Genomic DNA, 23713 nt, shown 5'->3' on the forward strand with positions numbered 1-23713 from the left:
GGGCATGAGGATGCTGGGAGCTCGATGGCTATGGTGTTAGAGGGTCGTTTGGCTGTGCGGCGTGAAGGTCCGGGATGGGGTCGCTATAGGAAATCAGAAGGAATAAACGAATATATATATGTAAAAGACAATGAATCTTAAATCAATACTCTTCTGTTAGGACCTGAAAATCTATAAACTATCAAAATAATAGGAACATATCTCCACAAACTGTACCCTCCAATAAATGCTTACCGCTGCCTCAGATTCCATATTCTCTTAAGCCTTCATGAAGAAGACCATCGTTCAAAGTTCAGGGGTGGTGGTTTTTTGTTCTCTGTCGCTGTCAGCTCCTAGGCTTAGGTCTATATCTTGTATTCTTTCGGCTGATCCCTTCTGTTTTTGTTGTTGATTCCTATATGAATTATACTTTGTATTCCTGATAGCTTCAGTCAAAAATGGCTCCCCGTATCTTAGGGTCTAGGTATCTTTTTGTAGGTTTTTTTTATTTTAAGGGGTATGGGCCTAGGAATTATGAGTTTGGGCATTATGGGCTATGTCCAAAAATTAGGCCTAAAAATGGGTTGCTCGAGCCCAAGTTTTATTTTTTTCCCGCGAACGAGACTAAAACTACGATCTCATTTATTAATAAATCCTACTTAAGTAAAATAACTATTAAAATAGGACTGACTTATTTTTTTTCAAGATTAAAAATGACTACAAAACATTAATGAAACTATTTTTTTGTAATTTTCATTTTCTTGTAATAAAATAAAGTAAAAGAGTCAAAATTAGTTGAAATAGCGATATTAGGCCTAAATTAAATATTAAACGCTAAAATATAAAAAAACTTGGGGAGAGTCAAAAATCACATGTCTACAGCGGCCGTACATATTTTTGTGCGGTCTGCACTGATGCTGCGACCGCACTATTTTTGTGCGGTCTGCAGCCAGTCATCTCAGAAGCAGGTAAAGAGTGCGGTCCGCATCAAAATTATGTAGCCTCACTCAGGTTAAAAAATGGGTCATACGGGTAAAAAGTATAAATAGGACCTCTCTTTTCTTTTTACACGCTCATTTGAGACCTAAGGACAAGCTTGTACGGTAACTTTCCCCATTTGCACTCAAATTGCTCATTCAATTCATCACTTGCATCTTCATTATTGGTATGTTTAATTCCTCATTAGATTCTTTATCTTTTTTTTGTGCTTTTGTTCTTAGAATTAGGGTTAATTTCATGCTAAAAAATGTCAAAGTTTTGTTGTTTCTACTTAGAATCATGTGGGTAGCTTTTTTATATGATAATCGGGGTCCGGTTAATGTTCTAATGAAGTTTAATTGCTAAAATCATGTCACTTAGAGAACAAAAATGCATGAACCCTATGTCAGTACCCATTAATTTTGAATTGTGCGGTCGCACGTATTTTTGTGCAGTCCGCAATAGAGGTCATGCAGCCACACATACTTTTGTGTGGTTTGCAGCCCTCTAACTTCTGATAATAGTGAGTTTGACTTATGCGGCCGCACTCATTTTTGTGTGGTCCGCAATGGACTTATGCGGCCACACTCATTTTTGTGCGATCTACAATGGCTACTCTGCAGCCGCACTCATTTTTGTGTGGTCCGCAATGGGCTGCCTGCGACCACATTCATTTTTGTGCGGTTCGCACTGCCTTTTTGAGACAATAATACTGCAGTTTTCCATCATGCTTATGCATATACTTTGAGCTTCAATTATGGCTGATCTCTAATGCTATGTGCTGCAAATAATGGTTTGCTCACGTGGTATAGGAGATGCACCACAAGGGAGAGAAGAACCCTCCCGAGGCCGAGGTCGAGGCAAGAGCAATCTACCTCTAGCAATTCAAAAGGCTATTAGCAAGAAAGCAACTGCCAATAGAGCCCAGGGCACTTCGGAGACCAGTGAGTATGTCCCATCGGGGAAGCTTCTGAGGGTAACTCCGTGCAAGCATAGTCAGAAGCCTAGTCACAACAAAGACAACAATTCCCTAAGAGACTTCATTTGGTTGATGAGTCCTTATCAGCTACCAGTTTATCCGAGGGTTCGGAAGAGGGTAGTCAAGATTCTGAACCCTCTTCCTCACATGCTCCCCCAGCTCAAATAAATGTAGATGATGATGATGATGTCCCAGATGATGGGAGAGGGGGAAACACTGTAGTGGCAGGGTTAGAGAGGTCAAGGCGACCAGAGATTTAGGAGGACCGTTTTATCAGTGCAAATGCCTTTGCAAAGTTCCGGGAATTGTGGCCATAGAGGTCGCTCACTCTTGAGTGATAGTTCTTAATGAAAGATTTGAGAAAACATAATCCCAATGTCCTCAGGCAATTCCAAGAGCAGAAAGGTTGGAGCTGGTTTACCAACAAAGTGCTAGATGCCAATGAATACCTGGTCAAAGAGTTCTATGCAAATGTTGCACACGTCAAGCAGGGAACGAAGGTGATAAAATTGCAGAATCTAAAGATATATTTTGACTCTTGTGCACTGAACACGTATGTGGGGTTTGAAGAAGTTGAAGCAGTGCAGTATTTGGAAAAGCTAGCCATGGGTGATGCAGCTCTTTCGTGGTTGGCTGAGATTCTAGCAATTCAGGGTCTACTCCTCCGTGGCTCATAGCTGGAGTTCCAATTCTTCGGGCCATCCTAAACTTTGAAGAAAAAGGGTGGCAAATGTTTGTGTGTAGCCGTATTGACCCATGCCTCAATGAAAACATGCTCCCAATTCCCTGTGCAGTTCTGATAGCCTTGAATATGGCTGGGTATCCGATAAATGTTGGTGACATCATGTCCACCAACATCACTCTAGCTGTTCAGAAGGGTGAGAGATCCTATCTGTACCCAAACTTCCTCACCGAGTACTTCAAGGATCAAGGGGTGGAGTCCAAGCATTATGATACAGACGTGAATGACAAAAAGCCTTTCTCCTGGTACCACGTTCAGGGAGCTGACAACCCGAAGTTTAAGGGTAAAGCTACTACCTCCACTGGCCAGTCTGAGGAGCCAGCGGTAGTGGTTACTAATTCAGTTGTCAAGCCCTACACAGCAGCAGGTACTTCTACAGGGACAGTAGCTATGCCACCATCTTCATCCTCCGGTCCACTAGCTTCAGCTAGATAATCTAGTAGTTTTATCTACATATCCTCAGACTGCGCTGCGAGTCTCCCAAACATTGGCGAGTCTAAACAACTAGATGCAGGCAGCTACTACAAAGCTGACTACTATTTCCAGTGATCTTGCAGCACAGTCCTCAGCCCCAGCAGCCCTAGCATAGCCACAGGTACCTCCGTCAGTAGAGGAAGCATTGAAGAAGATTTTGGAAAACCAGAAAACTATTACAGATACTCTAGAGGCACATGGGAAGGTCATTGCAGATCTGACCAAGCAGGTCAGGAAGATGAAGAAGTCTCAAGCATCAAAGAGGTCCGTGGAGAAGTTGACAAAGGAGGTTGAGAAGATTGCATCTGCAGGAGACCTTCCATTGGACCTACTCATGGAGTCTACTATTCCAGCAGCATAGACAGCACCAGAGGAAGCAGCCGGCCAGTCTGAGGAGCCGGTTGCCACTTCCCACACAGTTGAGGAGATGATCTGGATGCTCAGCAACCCACTTGACCCTCAGCCTGGTGATGATGAGATACAGCTTGAGGTGAGGTTGCTGAGGATCCCATGCAGACTGAGACCACATAGGGAGTTCTCTTAACTTTCTAACCTTTCCCTGTTCTTATTTTTGTTAAGCATTGGGGACAATGCTTATTTTTCATTTGGGGGGTGGTCTATTCTGATTATTTGACATTTGGGCTGTAATAACTCTGATACTATTTTTATTTCATCTTTATTTTCCTTTGGTATGTATATATTTTCTCCAGTTGATGTAAATATTCATATATTTTCTCCATTTGATGTAAATATTCATTCTCCTTATGTATATTCTTCCCCCTTATGTATATATTCATTTGACTTCGGTTTGTATATTCCTTTATCTCGCTTTTTATAGTTTATTTCATAACTTCTTTAGTTGTTTTTCTTTAGTAGTATAACTTCTTATTTATTTTAGTAGCTTCTTTTTACATTTTGACTGAACAATAAGCCTTTGGTTTTCTTAATGCCACAGTTCTTTCCAAAAGTGGATTATGTGTGAACCGGGTGGCTCTTCCCAACGATGGATGGTGAGACAACCTTCTTAAGGGATTGAGTCCATTTTCTTTTATATTTTGGTATATATAGTAGTAATGAATAAAAGGGGTCTCAAGCATGCTTCACTTGGTACCAACATATTTACCTATGATTGTATGGAAAAAAACAAGTCATTGGCAGAAAATAGCTCTAGTTGTGACTCTTTTGACTCTTGTGTTGACTTAAGCAGTCATCGAGTGGTTCAATTCGAGCCATTTTTGATTCTCAATCTTAGTTAGGGTTGTTGTGGGACCTCGACTATGTTCTCTTTAGCAATCCAGAAGTGTGAGAGGTAAGATGTTTAGTTGCAAGTCCAAGTATCCGTGCTAATGGTCTAGAACTTCCCCGAATGTTTGTCTAGGCGAAATTATAAGTGTAACTTGTCTTGAGAAATGATTGTAGGCTCTCCTTGATCCGATTTGAAATTTAAAATCTTCCATGGCCCACCAATGTGATATCCCTAGTCAACCCCTTTGAGCCGAAGCCATTTTTCTTTCAATAACCATGTTACACAAGCCTTCATCCATTTTACAATGACCCTCTCTTGGCACCCGATCTTTCGTTAGCATTTTTGAGAAATAATTGGCAAAAATATAAGTTTGGGGGAGAGAAGAGGAGTTTGAAAGTGATGAACGGTACAAAAAAGATAAACAAATGAAGAAAAGGGAAGGCAAAGAAAAGAAAGAAAGAACAAAAAGAAAGTGAAGAGTTGAAGGAAATCTAAAAGAAAGTAAGGAAGAAAGATTGAAGTAAATAGAAAAAGGAGAAAAATGAATGTCATGTTCAAGAAAGAATGACATTACGTCTCTCTAGTTCCCCCGAGGAAGAATGAAATGACTCACAAAGTCGAGAAAGTATGAGCCGAAAAGAGAAAATGGAGTGCTTAAAGAAAGATGAAACCATTCTATTCCAACAAGTCCTACCTTGATCCAAAAGCCTTCATTACATCCCGTAAAAGCTATACATGATTTCAAGCTGGGTGAGCTTACAATAGTGGTGATTTACATAAGGGGCAAGCGTATGGTACTTAAAGCTAGTTTTGAGACGTTCTTTTGAGAGAAATAAGCAAACTTTTCACAATCCTTGTTTTGAGTGTACATTCTAAAGTAAGATTTGCTAATGGAGATTAGATGAGGAGGAGTTTGGGATCCACAATGACCTACGTGAAAGAGTGAGATTCCTTGATGAATAGAGTCAATTCTTGATGTTTTAGTGTCACACTAGAACTGTTTACTCAAAAAGTCAAATCATTGTGTTGTTGATAATTAATATGTATTGTGGGTAATTGTTGGTCCCAATTGATGTGTGTCTGATTCACCTTAGGCCAGCTGAAATATCCCTTGTTCTAGGGGAGGTGTAAATTGCCTTATTTGTTTAAGGACAAACAAAAGCTTAAGTTTGGGAGACTTGATAAGTAGGGATTTTGACCGCTTATTTACTCTCTTTTACTTGCGTTTTAGCTAAAAAATGCTTAAAGGTATTCCCGAAAACTAATAAAATGTGCTTACTTGCAGGAATATTGGGAAACGAGCCAAAGAAGTCAAAAATCAACTCATAAAGGAGTCTAAAGTGAACAAGAATAAAAAAACGGCAAATGAGATAGCAGTGTGGACCGCACAATTCTAGTGTGACCGCAGAAGAAGATTCAGAGAGTATGTTTTGACCAGCTCGGGGAATGCGGACTGCACTGGTATTGTACGGCCGCATCCACTTTTATGTGGACTGCAGAACTGAAGGTTCAGAGAGCTGGAAAGTAAAGGAGTGCAGACCGTATCACTTTTGTGCGGCCGCACCTACTTTTATGCAGACCGCAGAAGCCTGAAGAGTTCAAGCCCAATTTTCCAAGACTGCAAACTGCACTAGAATTGTGCGGCCGCAGAAGCATATTTTGCGCTCCGCATAACCTCCATAGGGCAGTTTTGTTAGATATTTTTAGCTTAGTATAAATATAACTTTTTGTCATTTTTAGGTTAAGTTTAGTCTGCAGAGGTGCACCTGAACGTTTTTCTTACTTCTTTGAGTAAATTTGTATTAGATTGACTTATTGCTTAATCTATGATTATGCATTCTACCTTAATTTCTTCTCGTATTTCTTTATATTTCATGAGTAGCTAAATCTTTAGCTAGAGTTGTGGCGTAACCCTAGTGTAGATACTTGATGAATATTTAATTTTAGAGCTTGTTTGTGATTAGGTTAGTGATATGTAGCCTTGTTTATGCTTAAATTCTAAAATTAATGGTTGCAAACATTGGTTCATGCTTTTTTTGGACCTAGTCTTTACTTGAGAAAGAGAGGCTAGGTATAGAAAAACTTGGCTAGCAAGGAATTAGGATGAAATCAAGAAATTGATAGCCCTAATTAAAGGGTCAAATCTAGAGATAGTAAGACCCAACTTGAGCATATATCACTTGATTAGTGCAAATACCCATTTGGGTTTGAGAAAGCCAAATCGGGCAAAATCACTCAAACTACCGAGAGGTATAGAGTGAGTAATTGCGTGTGTTTGCTATACCATGAACCCGATAAATCAAACTTGACCTATAGTCTACAACCTGATAGGTAGCCACCCAGGTGAAAGTCACGACCCTAGATTCCTTTATCATTTGAAAATCACTCAAAACCAAAAACACTGTCTTCTAGTATTATTTGCGATCCTTAGCTAAAAGTAGAAATATAAAACAACCAATGAATATGTGGAAGTCCAATCTAAGGCACATCATATATTACCTCTAGTTATATACCTAATCCAAATTCTAACTCCCTGTGGATTCGATCCCGACTCGTGTTGGGTTTATTATTGCTTCGGCCGCCTCACTACCTATTTGTGGTGTGAGTTTGGGTGAGATCAAGTTCATAAAAAGATAATTCATCTGTAATATATTGCAAAGCATGCCAGATACATTTGCTGACCCAAAAAAAGTAACTATATTCTCACTACAAATGCTCCTATTAGAATAAGTCCTAGAAGGATAAAGTCTCTGGTACACTTAAAGTGTATAGACAAATCGGTTTCAAATAAAATTCTCGATAAGGAAGACGAGTAAATGATCATAATAAGGAGGCACGTGATCTAGAAGATCACATAACGTAACACTTCATTAAATCTCAGGAGAGGTTCGTGTACCTGAAAATAAGAACGAAGAGATCTCTATGTTATGCTTTTTTTTAAAAAAAATGGAGGTTGGAACCGATATAAAATATTCGTTGAAAGTATAAAATGATAACGCTAAATATAGATGAAGATTTTAAATTTGGATAAATAATTCAAGTAGAATTGATTCCACATGAAAGACATAAAGTTTTTGACATGTAGTTCAAACACTCGAAAATAAAAAGTCAATGGTGGGTGCAATCACTTTTTTCTTTCTTATATGTCTAGCATGACATGAAAACTTGATATGCATCTAAAGTCTATTCATATGGCTTATATGACTTAACTTCTATGACAATCGCTAAAGGATTTAAATCGCTTAAAGCATATACAATTTTTGGTCCCGAAGTGCCACAACAATTTGTGCACATATATATCTTGCTATAACTATAAGCATGACAATATGATAGCGAAAATCTCTATGGAGATATTGAAAAGGCCAGCATTTTATGAAGACAAGAATGATGATTTCAAGGTGAAACAAATTAGTTCAAGTTTATATGATTGATTTGTTTATCAGATCTCTACCAACGATTTTTTGAAGATGGTGCAGAAGATTGGAATGCGAAGGCTTAAAGATGTGAATTATTGTCTCATCAGGGGGAGTTAATACGCGTCGTACTCTTTTTCCCTTACAAGGTTTTGTTCCACTGTGTTTTCTTTGCAAGGTTTTTAACGAATCAACCAAAAGGCGTATTGTTAGATATGTGTACTCTTTTTCCTTCACTAAAATTTTTTCTCACTGGGTTTTATTTTAGTTAAGATTTTAACGAGACACATTATCTGTTGAATAGACATTCAAGGGGGAGTGTTGTAAATAGAATTGTATTTAATATGAATATCTATCTTTGCGAGAAATTTTAGAATTTGTTACTTTGTGGCTAAGTCACTTTTCAATAAAGAGGTTATATTCCATTGTAATTCATCCCAAAATCAATAGAATTTTCTATCTACTTTTATCTCCAACACTCTTCTTCTTAATTTATTGTTTTATAACATAAACGTAATTTTACTTTTTAACAATGCTTTAGACTTATTTTGTGTTAACTTACTACCATTCGAATATATGTTACTCCTACTTTAAGAATACCGGTTCAAGGTAGAACCGTAGAATTAACAATTTGCAGGTTTAAGTGACGGATCTGAGAAGTAAAGGGCTGCACTATCGTCTTAAAGTTTTTCTACTAAAGTTTATAATTTTATATTTTTTTGAAAACATTCAATTAAACACAATGGTTTCTGAAAAATAAAATGTTCTTATTCTTAGAAAAAGCAGTAAAATTATTAATTTTCAATTGGTTTTTAATTTCTGAAGTATTTGCTAAAAATTAACTAAACCCTGTATCTTTTTTCGTTTTCATATGCTTCCTGGACATAATACGTACAACACGAGAAGGAACTCAGGAATCTCAAGAAAAAACTACAATAAAAAAGAAAAAAAGTGTACTTGAGTAGAATAAAACTATCACCGATTTTAATAAGAATTGAGAAAATATCTCCTACGCGACTGGTATTACATTTGTGAGGCAGAAATAGGTTAACACAAAACAGAGAGGAGGGAAAGACGATTAAAGAGGAAAATCTAGTTTCTTTGCCTCCCGTTCATCTTTCAAATCTGTAAAACCCTAATTCTCTTTTGCGACCATGAGCTACTCTAATTACGACTCCAGATATGGTGACTCAGGCTCCTATCGCCAGCGTCGCAGGTACATGTTTATTTCAAGATTCTTGTTATTATTATGTTGTCACATACACTTCGTGATTTATGCGTAGGAGTATTATGTTTCTGCATAAACTATACAAGCATAGATTACTCTGTTGGCTATAAAGTTTGAATCTTGTGATTGGGTATTCACTATTTGCTTGTGTTTCTCCGATTGCAGTGACCTAATGGGTCCACCTCATATATATTCTCGGCCTATGGCTGGTGGAGCTGCGGCTAGCTACGGTCGTGGTGGGCCCGTTCCTTATGGCGGTCCACAAGCACCGCCTATGGACGCTGGTGCTAGAGGGGGTAGTGGTATGGGTGGATCTGGACCTGTTGATGGCGGGTTCAATGGGTATCCACCTTTTGAAGGTGGTTTTTCAAGAGGGGCTGGTATGGGCCGGGACAGTGGCTTTGGAGGTGACAGAGTGGCTAACGGTGGTATGGGAGACCGGCCTGGGCGATTTGGTGCAGGGTCAAACAACACTGGAAGTAGGAGTGGTGGAAGAGGAGGTAGGGATTTTGATGGAGGCTACAGTGGTGGACGTGGAGGTGGAAGGTTTAGTTCAGATGGAGGCCGTGGTAGTAGTGGTGGGAGAGGAGGAGGTAGGCATGGGAGCTCACGAGATGATCTAGACAACCTTACTCTTCCAAAGGTAGACTTTGGAAACTTGGTACCCTTCGAGAAGAATTTTTATGTTGAACATCACTCTGTGAGGGCAATGACTGAAGAGGATGTTGCTCTTTATCGTGCACGGCGTGAGATTACTGTTGAAGGCCATGATGTCCCTAGGCCAATTCAGATGTTCCATGAGGCAAACTTTCCTGGTATTACTTCTGGAGACCTAAATGTATTGATGATTTAGCTAAATCTTTTGAAATTTTTCTGATTGAATTAGTGTGATAGATTATTGCCTCGAGGTTATTTCAAGATTAGGATTTGTTGAGCCAACACCTATCCAATCACAAGGATGGCCAATGGCTTTAAAGGGCAGAGACTTAATAGGGATTGCTGAAACTGGTTCTGGGAAGACTTTGGCATATCTATTGCCGGCTTTGGTCCATGTCCGCGCACAACGGTTGGGTTAGTATCGTGTTTCCTGTTTGTTTTTGATTGTTTAGAATGGCTTGCTGTTTTTATTGACTGGCTCCATCTTGATCTTTTCTTCCTCACAAATTCAGCACATGGTGATGGCCCAATCGTGCTAGTATTAGCACCTACGAGAGAATTGGCTGTTCAGATTCAAAAAGAAGCTGTCAAATTTGGATCGCGTGCCAACATTAGTAGTACTTGCATTTATGGTGGTGCCCCAAAAGGACCTCAAATCCGTGATCTTAAAAGAGGTTTTCTGTTTCTTTGTTTGTTACTAACTTGTTTGTTTTGAATCCTTTTTTGCTGAACTGGTTTTAAAACGTGAAACTTCATATCAGGAGTTGAAATTGTAATTGCAACCCCTGGTCGGTTAATAGATATGCTGGAAGCTCAACATACAAACTTGAAAAGAGTGACTTATCTCGTACTGGACGAGGCTGATCGAATGCTGGATATGGGGTTTGAGCCTCAAATCAGGAAAATAATTTCCCAGGCATGCATATTCTTTTCTTTCTTTTTTCCTTTATGATTTTACTTGCACAACAATCTGTAATTTCGTTCAATATCATTTTGGGCCCTCATCTGTGTCAATACTTCATCATGTTCGTTCACTGTAGTGGAATGTCAGGATATTATTTTGGGCCATCCTGCAGCCAGGCAGCTACAATTACTCAACTTGCATAACGATTATCTTTTTGTTTGACTTAGTCTGTGGATCTTACTAACCATGAATAATATGTGAGAGACAGAGGTTTCTCGACTGAGTTTCTTTCATGCTTGATTTTGCTCCTTAAATATGGAAATTTTCCTGATAGCTAAATTTCGGGGAGCATTAAAATATTTTAAATTTTGAAGGGGTAAGGGAGATTCTACTTTTTTTTTTTTTTGTTGATAAATAGGGGTAATGGAGATACTCAACACATTCATGTAACTTTTCTTTTCCAAGTCATTGAAGAGGTTTTAATAGTATAGTTATCAATGCAATGGAGTTTAGAGGCATTTTGATGGAAGTAGTCAGCACTGCCGTTTGCTTTAAAATTTGGCAACAATTCCATCGTTGTCTTCCCGGACATTGCCTGGTTGATGGGCTGGTCTCAGATGGCTTCTGGTCTTCTCATCTAACTTAATGCAGGATTTAACTGTACATGGCATGCTGAACTTCTGCATTTTCTATGATTTTGCGGTGAAAGATGGATCTTTCATAAGGATATGTTTGTTTCTCCCTATTTGTTTGACTGTGCTCTAATTTTGTTCTGCTGTTTCTCGAACCCTCTAATTATCTATGTTTTTGGTCAAAAGGGGTTGAAAATGTATTCTCTATTTCTTAAATTTGAATCTGAAAGAAATAGCCTCGAATTACCCCTATTCCTCGGGGTAGGGGTAAGGTCCACGTGCTCACTACCAACCCCAGACCCCACTTGTGGGATTTCACTGGGTTGTTGTTGTTTTTGTGTGATAATGTATTTTGTCTTGGTGGTATTCTGTTTCGTTATTGGTTGTGATTGAATTATTGCATGCCAAAGTCCTCTAGGAGAAGCTCAGAGTCTGAGGTTGAAAATATTTCTTCATGATGCTACAGATTAGACCAGATAGACAAACCTTGTATTGGAGTGCGACTTGGCCCAAAGAGGTTGAAAGCCTGGCTAGGCAGTTTCTACGCAATCCCTATAAGGTAAGTAGTGACACCATATTCTTTTTGATAAAGTAAGCAGTGATGCCATATTATAATGCATTGACTTTATAGTGTGTTAACATACAAGTGCATCACAAGTAACATCACTGTTTTTAAAGATGTTTTGCAATGTGTTTAAACATGCTTAAATTGTCAGGTCATCATTGGGTCTCCAGACTTGAAAGCAAATCAATCTATAAGGCAAATCGTTGAAGTTGTCACAGATTTAGAGAAGTATAGAAGGTGTGATTTAATAGCCACCCACATGTTATTCTATGATTTCCCTCTTCAAACTTGATTGCTCATGGTCATGGTTGTATGATTTCACAGGTTGATTGGGCTTTTGAAAGAAATGATGGATGGAAGCAGAATCCTAATATTTGTAGAAACAAAGAAAGGATGTGATCAAGTGACAAGACAGTTGAGAATGGATGGATGGCCAGCTTTATCCATCCATGGCGATAAAAGCCAGGATGAGAGGGATTGGGTCCTGGCTGAATTCAAAAATGGCAGAAGTCCCATAATGATTGCTACTGATGTTGCTGCACGTGGTCTTGGTAGGATCAATAATGTTTAGGATTACGATTTTTTAGTCTGTCCATTTAGGTCTTTCACACTAGAGGAAACGAGTCTCCGGCTGCTGTCAACTTTCCTAGGTTAGTAATCTGTGGTTTGGGTACATAGGTTTGGGATGCATCTAGGGGCGCATTAACCACAATAACAGAAAAACAATGTTTTTGCTCACGTGAGCAGGAGAATATAGGATTTCTCGGAACTGTCAATAGCAGAACAATTAGTTGAACTTTGGTAGAAGTCAATATCAGAACAATTAGTTGAATTAAATGCAGAAACTTAATAGTAATCCCTTTGTAACGTATTATGTGACCAATTCTTCAGTAATCTCAAAAAAATTGTAGGGATCTTTAAATAGGAGAATCCGCTCTTACAGAGTGAGCACTATGATGATGTAATAATGTAGGGGAATTTGAATGTTTTCACACACTTCTAAAGGAGAGGAATCCCTCGTAGAGCTATAAGAATTGTCCCCAATGTAAAATTTTTGGTTTAGTAGCACGTCTTAACTTCCCTTTTCTGGTCTGCATAGGATAGTTTGGTCACTAGGAAACCAGAGGTCGGTCATTAATTTGGACTATCCGAATACATTTTTCAAGTTGGGATATATTGGAAAAGTATAGTGCTGAAAGAGGTTTCCAATCAAGGTCAATGAAAAGATTGCCTTGATTTGCGGTTGTTGGTAAATGCTAAAGTTTTTAGATAGGGGTCAATCAGTTTGAGGCAACCTGGGTTTAAAAGTAGGTTATACAGGCTGTATGGAGGGAGTCCTATTCTCATTAGTGGAGTTTGTTTATGCTGCCTACTTAGTTTGTCATACAATTTCAAGTGATGTTTAATGTCTTATGGCATAGCATCCTTATCGAAAAATGTTTAATGTCTGATGACAAAGCATCACACAAAAAATTTATAGCTTGTGTTCTTCTGATTTGCCCCTATATCTTATCCTCAGAATAGGAAACCTGTGAGATCTCTTAAAAAAAGAGAACTGATGATGATGCGAAGGTCGCAATGCTTCATTTCCGTAGTAAAATTAGGTGTACAGCTTCTTTTACATATGTGGGCTTACTTGAATTTTTTACATTGTAGTTAGTGGAAATTGAAATTTTAATTCATAATACAGGCACTTGTGAGTATTACACTCGTCACCCCATCCTTAAAGCACACAAGCTAATTGGATGGCTGACTGTGTTTCTATCTACACTTAGAAAGTTGTTGGGTGGTAATGATACTATAGGGACCTAGTATTATTGCAGCACCCTGCACCCTGCACCCTACCCTGCCAATCAGTGGAGCATTCAAGCTGAATGAATGGCCAATTGTTCTTTTCTACATTAGAAAGTTTGGTGGTGGGTATAAAGGGGATACGTTGTCTCTTCGAGCTGAATTGATGTTGGTTTTTAAAAATATTGCCAACTGCCTTTGTGAAAAATAGGTATTAGAAGGAAAATGGGAACTGGTATAGTGAAAAATAGGTGTCAAATGAAGGTGTTAAACTTCATGGTGCAATTAGTGAAGATCCATTTGTTATATTTTAGGAATTTTAAGCTTAGGGAGGCGGCTTTTGTTGAATTCCTCGACTTTTTCCACAAAGGGTATGTCTCAAGTCATTTTGTCTAAAGTAAAGTTGAGGTTAACGTTGCCCATCCACAGTTTTGGAGCTGGTTGCCCTGACAGCCCGGTAGACTCATGCAAGATTATCGTGTCACTGGATTTGATTTTGGAAGTTGTGGTGGAGCTGCTCCTTATCCCTGCCAGGTTAAGGTGGGCACATTTATGTAAGGAATGTGTTATATCTTACATACGATCACTTGGATCTCAGTACTGCAGGGATAAGGTTGCAAGTTATGTTGTACTTTTTTCACCAGTTGGGTGTAACTGGAGTTATTGTTTGATTTGATGCAGATGTTAAGGACATAAAGTGTGTTGTCAACTATGATTTCCCTTCAAGTCTTGAGGATTATATTCATAGGATTGGCAGAACTGGACGTGCAGGTGCCACGGGAACTGCATTTACATTTTTCACCCATGCAAATGCCAAGTATACCCGACAGCTTATTAAGATCCTTCAGCAGGCAGGGCAAATTGTTCCACCTCAACTTTCTGCATTGGCAGGGTCTACTTCTCACAGCACTGGAGGTTTGTGTCTAAATACTCAACTTTTAAATCTATTTTGTATATTAGTCCAACTTGTTAACACAAGAATAGGGATAAGTAGTTGATTTATTTGGATTTTGCTTTTCTTGCTGCAGGGAGCAATTTCCGGTCTAGAGGACGAGGTGGCTTTGGAAACCGGGACCAGAAGTCTGGATCCAACGTAATTCCGCTTGGTAGAAGGCCTTGGTAGTTACTGTGCCTACTCCAATAGAGGATGCTATATACATATAGGACTATGTATACTAGTTTCTAAAATCCATAGGTCTTGGGTTACTGTGTTCTGTTCAGTTTAGAACGAGAATGTTTGTTGTTCTTGCTAGCTGATTGATTTATTTAATTAACGGGGAGAAGCTAACCTGTTTCCTTTAGTCTTTGTCGAATTGGTTCATTATGTAGACATGTTTTATGAATGTGGTTATGCAAATGGAGTTGAGCATAGTTATTTGGCAGGAAGAATAATATTATGCTGTTAGGTGTTCCTTCTAATTCGAGTATGGGATTTTCTCCTAGCCTAAAAGTTCAATATTCACTATATAACATAAGTGCATAGTTGTTACTTAAAGTTGGAAGCGATCCTCAGCAGTCAGTACCAAATAAAAATATCATCTATATACCATATTAAAAGTAGGAACCTCAAAAGTGAAAAATTAAATTACTTAAATGCCCTCCAATATATATAATCTACCCTAAATTAAAAACAAAAAGTTGATGCCTACAAATATTCCAAACCAACGGATCATACTCATAATTAAAAGTCGCACCCGTTCCTGAACAAATTTGTTTGGTACTCCCCACTTTTCTCGTACCATAAGTTCCTTTATTTGATTAAGTTCTTATAATGGGCTTCTTCTATATGCCTATATAAAAGTAGATTTTGAAATTAAAGGAACTGATTATCCTACTTATATAAATAGTTTACGAAAATCAACATTTACCAAATACCCCAAAATGCACGATTACATGTGAAGGAGCGTGCTTCTAGAACAGGTGTTATTCATATGAAGGGATGCTCTCCTTCAGTAGAATTCTAAAACTTCACGAAAACTTCACTATTCAATTTTTTTCTTCTCTTCTATTATCACTTATTATCATGGAATCCAAATTTTATTGCCTGGCCAATTTCAAACGACGCTTGACTTGGTGGCTCTACCGTCGAACAAAGATTTTGTTCCTTGGTGAATTTCTTGTGATTTATCTCTCCAACAAGACCTGTAAGTTGCCAGTATACTTTGGTTGAAGTTTAACTTTCTATTTGTCACTATTGATAAGGATACCATAGTTTTTAAGAAGAATTAAAGTCTTAAGAAATTTTATGATTTGTATTGTTATCTACAAAGATTTGATGCGTTTTCTGATTACAAATGTTGAACGTCTCCTAAATTATTTTAATTACTTTATTATGTAGTATTACCAATATATCAATATTTAGTAACACATATTATTAGTAAGAAAATATATAAACATCAATCGATGTCCCATGGTTATAGTTTAAAATATTTAATAATTAATAATTTTTGAGAGAGTACTTTCGATAATTCATTATAAGAGAGAAAGTTTGCATGTTTTCAATGCTAAATATGACTCTTGTAAAATTTTATGTAAACACAAGAAATTCAGAATATTTGAAGTTACTTTTGGAAATTTTTGGTAAGCAAAAAGTGAGAAATAAATCTGTGTGAAATTTATAACACAATCATGCGTGTGTAGGTTAATCTTAAGTGTTAAAAATCATTACTAAAGGACTCTCCCTTCGGGGAAAAAACTTTCAAAATATTTTTTTTGAGGATACTAACGAGTAATTAATGATGCTCTAGACGTAATCTATATCTATATCTGTCTACCCATAATATTGACTAGTGTTCATTTTTTAGAAGAAAAAAGATTATCACTTCAAATGGATAATAAATCGTTTTCCATTTGATTTGGTATTATGGTAACTACTAACTAGAATACCTAAAACCTTTGTTTGTGAAATCCAATTAATCGAGATTTAATAGAAAACTGCAATTGCTACCAAACATTGGTTATGGCGCCTATATTTTTTATTTTTTATTTAAAAAATAAAAAATATCTACTTTTCTCATTTATCTATATATTATTAAAAGCAGAAGACAAAAACACTTCATGAAACCAAATGGCAGAACAATAGAATGACACATGGCATAATTAGTTATTAAATTAGTTATTGGTTATTCTTTTTAATTTAAATATATCTAAAAAATGAAAATAATAAAAAAAACTACCATATATATGTATATATATATATATATATATATATATATATATATATATATTGGTATATATATATATATATATATATATATTAATTGGTTACTTTAATTTAATTAATAAATATAGATTTCTTATCTATATCTATATTAATAATTAACTATAATAAAAAAATAAAAAAATATATATATAAAAAAATAACTACCCATTCAAATTGGGTGGGAGCAGTTTCAAGTTGGAATTTTTAAATTATTTTAAAATCAAAAAGCAAAAAAAAAAAGCTTTAAAAAACGGAAAAAAACAGAAGAAAAACTAGCCATTCAAATCGGGGAATAGTTTCAAGTTGGAGTTTTCAAATAATTAAAATAAAAAGATATCTTATAATTAACTATAATAAAAAAACGAAAATATAAATATATATGAAAATAACTACCCATTCACAATAGAATGACACATGGCATAATTAGTTATTAAATTAGTTATTGGTTATTCTTTTTAATTTAAATATATCTAAAAAATAAAAATAAAAAAATATATATATATATGTGTATATATATATATATATATATATATATATATAATTGGTTATATATATATTAATTGGTTACTTTAATTTAATTAATAAATATAGATTTCTTATCTATATCTATATTAATAATTAACTATAATAAAAAAATAAAAAAATATATATATAAAAAAATAACTACCCATTCAAATTGGGTGGGAGCAGTTTCAAGTTGGAATTTTTAAATTATTTTAAAATCAAAAAGCAAAAAAAAAAAGCTTTAAAAAACGGAAAAAAACAGAAGAAAAACTAGCCCATTCAAATCGGGGAACAGTTTCAAGTTGGAGTTTTAAAATAAAAAAAGATATCTTATAATTAACTATAATAAAAAAACGAAAATATAAATATATAAGAAAATAACTAGCCATTCACAATAGAATGACACATGGCATAATTAGTTATTAAATTAGTTATTGGTTTTTCTTTTTAATTTAAATATATCTAAAAAATGAAAATAATAAAAAAACTACCATATATATGTGTGTGTATATATATATATATATATATATATATATATATATATATATATATATATATATATATATTGGTTATATATATATATTAATTGGTTACTTTAATTTAATTAATAAATATAGATTTCTTATCTATATCTATATTAATAATTAACTATAATAAAAAAATAAAAAAATATATATATAAAAATAACTACCCATTCAAATTGGGCGGGAGTAGTTTCAAGTTGGAATAAATTATTTTAAAATCAAAAAGCAAAAAAAAAACTAAAGCTATAAAAAAACGGAAAAAAACAGAAGAAAAACTACCCATTCAAATCGGGGAATAGTTTCAAGTTGGAGTTTTTAAATAATTAAAATAAAAAAAAATATCTTATAATTAACTATAATAAAAAACGAAAATATAAATATATAAGAAAATAACTACCCATTCAAATTGGTAGTTATTTTTAATTAATAATTAGTTATTGGTTATTATTTTTGAATTTAAATATATATAAAAACGAAAATAATAAAAAAATATAAAACTACCATCTATCTATCTATAATTAAAAGCAGAAGACAAAATCACCTCATGAAGCCAAATGGCAGAAATAAATATAGATATCTTATAATTAACTATAATAAAAAATAGAAATAAAAATAAAAATATATGTAAAAATAACTACTCATTCAAATTGGGTGGGATTAGTTTAAAGTTGGAGTTTTTAAATTATTTTAAAATAAAAAAACAAAAAAAAACTATAAAAAACAAAAAAAGAGAGAAGAAAAACAACTCATTCAAATCATGGAGTAGTTTCAAGTTAGTGTTTTAAAATAATTTTAAAATAAAAATAGATATTTTATAATTAACTATAATAAAAAAACAAAAATATAAATATATAAGAAAATAACTACCCATTCAAATTGGTAGTTATTTTTAATTAATAATTAGTTATTGGTTATTATTTTTGAATTTAAATATATATAAAAAACGAAAATAAAAAAAATACAAAACTACCATATATATACATATGTGTGTGTGTGTGTGTGTGTGTGTGTGTATATATATATATATATATATATATATATTGGTTACTTTATTTAAATTAATAAATATAGATATCTTATAATTAACTATAATATAAAAACAAAAATATAAATATATAAATAAATAACTACCCATTCAAATTGGGTGGGAGTATTTTCAAGTTGGAGCTTTTAAATTATTATTTTTTAAAAAGCAAAAAAAAAAAACCTATAAAAAACGAAAAAAAAGAGAAGAAAAACTACCCATCCAAATCGGGAGTAGTTTCAAATGTGAGATTTAAAATAAAAAACGAAATTAAAAAAATAATAAATTATCAATTCAAATTGGGGAGTAGTTTTAAGTTGGAATTTTAAAATTATTTGAAATAAAAAAACAAAAATAAAGAAATAAAAAAAACTTCAGAGAAAAATATTAAATAACGTAATATGCTAATGAAACTTTCTATTAACAATGTAGTAGCATTAAATATTTGAAAATATAATAAAGAAAAATACATAACAAAAAAGTTATTCGATGCGCTGCCTGTATAAGTCCTGTTAGTTTAACAAAGATTTTACAAAGATTTAACAAATATTTTATATAAATTATATCTGTTGTAGTTGAGGAAAAATCCCTTTCGTTAAGCCAAGTGGCAGCCTAAAAAAAAGCCACATGACATAATTAGTTACTAAATTTATTATTTAGTTAATAATTAATTATTGGTTATTCTTTTTGAATTTAAATATATATAAAAAATGAAAATAATAAAAAAATATAAAACTATCATATATATATATATATATATATATATATATATATATATATATATATATATATATATATATATATATATATATTAATTGATTACTTTATTTGAATTAATAAATATAGATATCTTATAATTAACTATATAAAAAACGAAAATATAAATATAAAATAAAACTACCCATTCAAATTGGGTGGGAGTATTTTCAAGTTGGAGTTTTTAAATTATTTTAAAATAAAAAAGCAAAAAAAAATCTATAAAAAAACAAAAAAAAAGAGAAGAAAAAATACGCATTCAAATCGGGGAGTAGTTTCAAGTTGGAGTTTTAAAATAATTTTAAAATAAAAATAGATATCTTATAATTAACTATAATTAGAAAATGAAAATATAAATATATAAAAAAGTAACTACCCGTTCAAATTGGGTGGGAGTAGTTTCAAGTTGGAGTTTTTAAATTATTTTAAAATAAAAAATCTATAAAAAACGAAAAAGAGAAAAAAAAATTACCCATTCAAATTGGGGAGTAGTTCAAGTTGGAGTTTTAATATAATTTTAATATAAAAAACAAAATTTAAAAAATAATAATTACCAATTCAAATTGCGGAGTAATTTTAAGTTGGAGTTTTAAAATTATTTAAAAATAAAAAAATAAAAATAAAGTAATAAAAAAAACTTCAGAGAAAAATATAAAATAACGTAATATGCTAATGAAACTTTCTATTAACAAAGTAATAGTATTAAATATTGAAAGATATAATAAAGAAAAATACGTAACAAAAATGTTATTCGATGCGCTGCCTGTATAAGTCCCGTTAGTTTAACATAGATTTTATTCACTAAAATTTAGATAATATTATTAAGAACAACAGAATAAAATTTAAAATAAAAAAATCAATAGTAATAAATTATATATCTTCTCATATATTACAAAAAGAAAGCGAATACTAAATATTGTTTAATATAATAAAGAAAAATAGAACAAAAAAGTTATTCACTGACTATATAAGTACGTTTGATTTAATAGAGATTTCATTATTGGGTATATCGTATTGACAAACAAGATGACAATTGAATTTTATTAAAGCAATACGATCTAATAGGATCAAACAAGCCTGATCATAATTTAATTTAATTAATATTTTTTTAATATTGACCGCGCATCGCGCGGGTACGACTACTAGTTTTTATATTAAAAGGGGAAGCCTTAAATTAAAAGGTTAAATTACTAAAATACCCTTTTACATCATTTTAATGACTTAACTATAAAAAAAAAAACATATTCCTACAAAGAGTTGTCAAGTCAATGGTAAAAGTCACAACTATTCATTTTACCAAAGCCAACAATAACAATCATAACTATTCCTTTTAAGGAGTCACTTTACATGTGCATTTGTGTGTGCGATATGTTTCTTCTTTGTCCTTTATTTCTTAGCTTTCGTGTTCCCATTTTGAGTTATATTGTTCTCATTGCTTAACTTTACTCAATTGGAGTATATTTTAATGTTTATTTTGATTTAGTGATCAGTATTTATATTTCCACTGATTATTTATATCCTTACAAATTTGTGTCTTTAATTATGAGTACACAATAACATTTTCTTTTAATGAGTATAAATATATTGGTTACTTTCACGTCGATAGTTTATGGAGAATAATACCTTTTTTAGTCGGCGGTTTATCGTTGGACCCCTTACATATATTAAATTAGATATGTAATTAGAAAAAGCTAATTGTCCAACATTTTGATAGTCTTTTCTTCTTGGATTATCAATATAAATTTTATATTCTTAATTTTATCCTCTATGCATGTTTCTGGATTCATCCGTTAACAAATAGTACCAAAGCAAATGTTTTAGTCTTTCTTTATGTGCTTAGGATCTGTTTTCGTTTGTGCATGTTCCTGTATATACAATGATTAGTTGGTAGAATAAGTTTAACTAAAAAAATTTAAAGGCACTGTATTATTAATTTGTTAAGTAGGATGATAAAACAGTTTAAGTTTGGTAAATAAAACAAATTGTTTATTTTGTTTTGATCATTTTTATCATAATATTTCCGATATTCATATCATCTACTCTTTGCATACATTTTTATTCAGTGAATGAAAAATGACTCATTATCCAATTCAATCATTCGTATCTACAAATGACATTATAATTCCAACACACGCGCGCACACACACACATAAGAATTTGTGCATGATGTGTTGGTTTTTTTAGGTAAAGTGTGAACAAAAAATGGAGGAAAAAGATATATTTCAAATGATTCCTTTTTACAACAGAACTTTGTCCCTCGCTGGAAAGGAAGAGAAAGATGGGTGTTCCTCAAGCAAACTTATATCGGCGTCATCATTAAGTCAATTCCCCCCTCCCCCTTTTTATTTACCCCCCTTTTTATTTACCCTTTTCTTTCATAAACAATAATTCTCCTAATAGTTTGATCATACATATATTAAAGTTTTGAAAGTATCTTTTCATATTTAAACAAAATATAATGTTAACTAATAAAAAAGAAATTCATTTTATGATTGTTAACTGCAAATACTGATTACTTATTTATTTTAAATGATTATGTTTGGAAAATATTTGGTTGTAGTTTGAAAATAACTATTTTGCGTTAAATTTGAAGTTGGAATTGTTTGACATGAATTTCACTTAGAGAAGAAGTTAGAACTTTTGTGAGGGAAACATTACATCTTGAGATACTCAAATAAAATTTTTAGGTTCACAATGTTTTAATTTAAAAGTAAAATTAAAATAATAAATAAAATTATGAATTAAATATTTAATTGCAAATAATGTGTGTCCAAATATCCTTATAACTAAAGAAATTTTTAAAGTATGAATATGATAAAAGTTCAGAATATTGCAATACAAACTTTATAATAATGATATGAGATAAATGTGCAACACACGTTCAGAGAGATTAGTATACCTAAAATCAGCAAACAAGTAGATAGTATAACATGTATGGACATGTCAACTGGACAAAAATCTTCTGAGTAAAATCAAATAAACTGGAGTACTTTCTTAACTCGTTAAGTCGATCACAAGTAAATCATTACCAACACAAGATGAAACTTAAGAAAACGTGGATTTATTACTGTACTGACATATTCGAATATTTTGCTTAATAGTTCTTTAAGGTTACATGCACTGTCTATTACTATATAAGTAGTATGAACCCCCAAGTATTTCATACACTACAATAATTAGCTTAGTTTAGTTTTCGACCAAAAATTGACCCTCAAGAAGTGTAATAGAAAATTCTAATTCGGAAAGAGCAGGGGTGTACATAGTTCGGATCTGTTGGGATTTTTCAATTACCAAACCAAATCAATAATATCGGATTAAATCTATAAATCAAACCAAACAAACAAAGTCGGATTATTGGTTTTTCGTTCTCCCCCCTGGATTTTCAGGTTTTTCTCCGGTAATGTCATCATAGCATAAAATATGTGACTTGTGCTCCAAATATTTCTTTAGTCCTAGTAAAATACAATTATATAATGTATTTTCCAAGAAAATAACACAATAATATGAGATGATTCATAGCATTGTACTAATATATTCAATAACAAAGATAATAAAATCGCATAAAGAAAATATTACTAATTAATAAGCCATAATAAAAATTAACATAAGCAAAAAGTACTATATAGGTCTTGCTAAAATAAGTACAACCATTAAGTAGTATTAATTACACAACTAACCACTAAAGAATAAGATAAACTTAGGCCTCATTTATTTTTTTAAGATTAAGACGATACACATCTGAATATCAAGATGTATATTAAGATCTGAATACTAAATGATTAAGGCTGTTTGATTTTTAACATCTGAATATATAAAATTTATCTTTAGTTAAAAATTAATAAACATAAAATTCATATGAAATATTAATTAATCTAATATTCTATCAATAAAATATATAGTATTTTAAAATATAATAGTTGGTGGTGGTGATGGGTAACAACAGCGCTTGCGAATGCCGACTAGAGGCGGTAGTTTTGGTTGATGGTGGTGGTTCAAGGTAGAAGCTACTGGTGATTGGTAGTGGTGGCGATTATGATTGAGGATGGTGGTGGCAAGTGGTGATAGTTAATAGTAGCGGGCGGTGATAGTTGTGATTGAGGAAGGTGATAATGGAT

At 33.2% G+C, this 23713-nt stretch overlaps 1 protein-coding gene across 3 annotated transcripts; it reads left to right on the forward strand.

The window, feature by feature from the left end:
- Window positions 1–8682: 8682 nt before the first annotated feature.
- LOC107818648 (DEAD-box ATP-dependent RNA helicase 20) lies at window positions 8683–14970 on the forward strand. Of its 3 annotated transcripts, none has more exons than XR_001655478.2 (10): window positions 8683–9027; window positions 9205–9854; window positions 9934–10110; window positions 10209–10370; window positions 10458–10612; window positions 11699–11791; window positions 11949–12034; window positions 12122–14142; window positions 14270–14503; window positions 14617–14970. XR_001655478.2 is itself a non-coding variant. In XM_016644689.2 (10 exons), the coding sequence occupies exons 1-10, from the start codon at window positions 8966–8968 to the stop codon at window positions 14709–14711; spliced, it is 1941 nt and encodes a 646-aa protein (XP_016500175.2). In that variant the 5' UTR covers window positions 8683–8965; the 3' UTR covers window positions 14712–14970. The 3 variants fall into 3 exon arrangements, 1 of the variants encoding a protein (XP_016500175.2); XR_001655477.2 differs by having other exon boundaries at window positions 12122–14128; XM_016644689.2 differs by having other exon boundaries at window positions 12122–12348.
- The last annotated feature ends 8743 nt before the right edge of the window (window positions 14971–23713 follow it).

This window comes from Nicotiana tabacum, chromosome 6, assembly GCF_000715075.1.
Source record: "Nicotiana tabacum cultivar K326 chromosome 6, ASM71507v2, whole genome shotgun sequence".
In the NCBI taxonomy this organism is placed as follows: Eukaryota; Viridiplantae; Streptophyta; class Magnoliopsida; order Solanales; family Solanaceae; genus Nicotiana; species Nicotiana tabacum.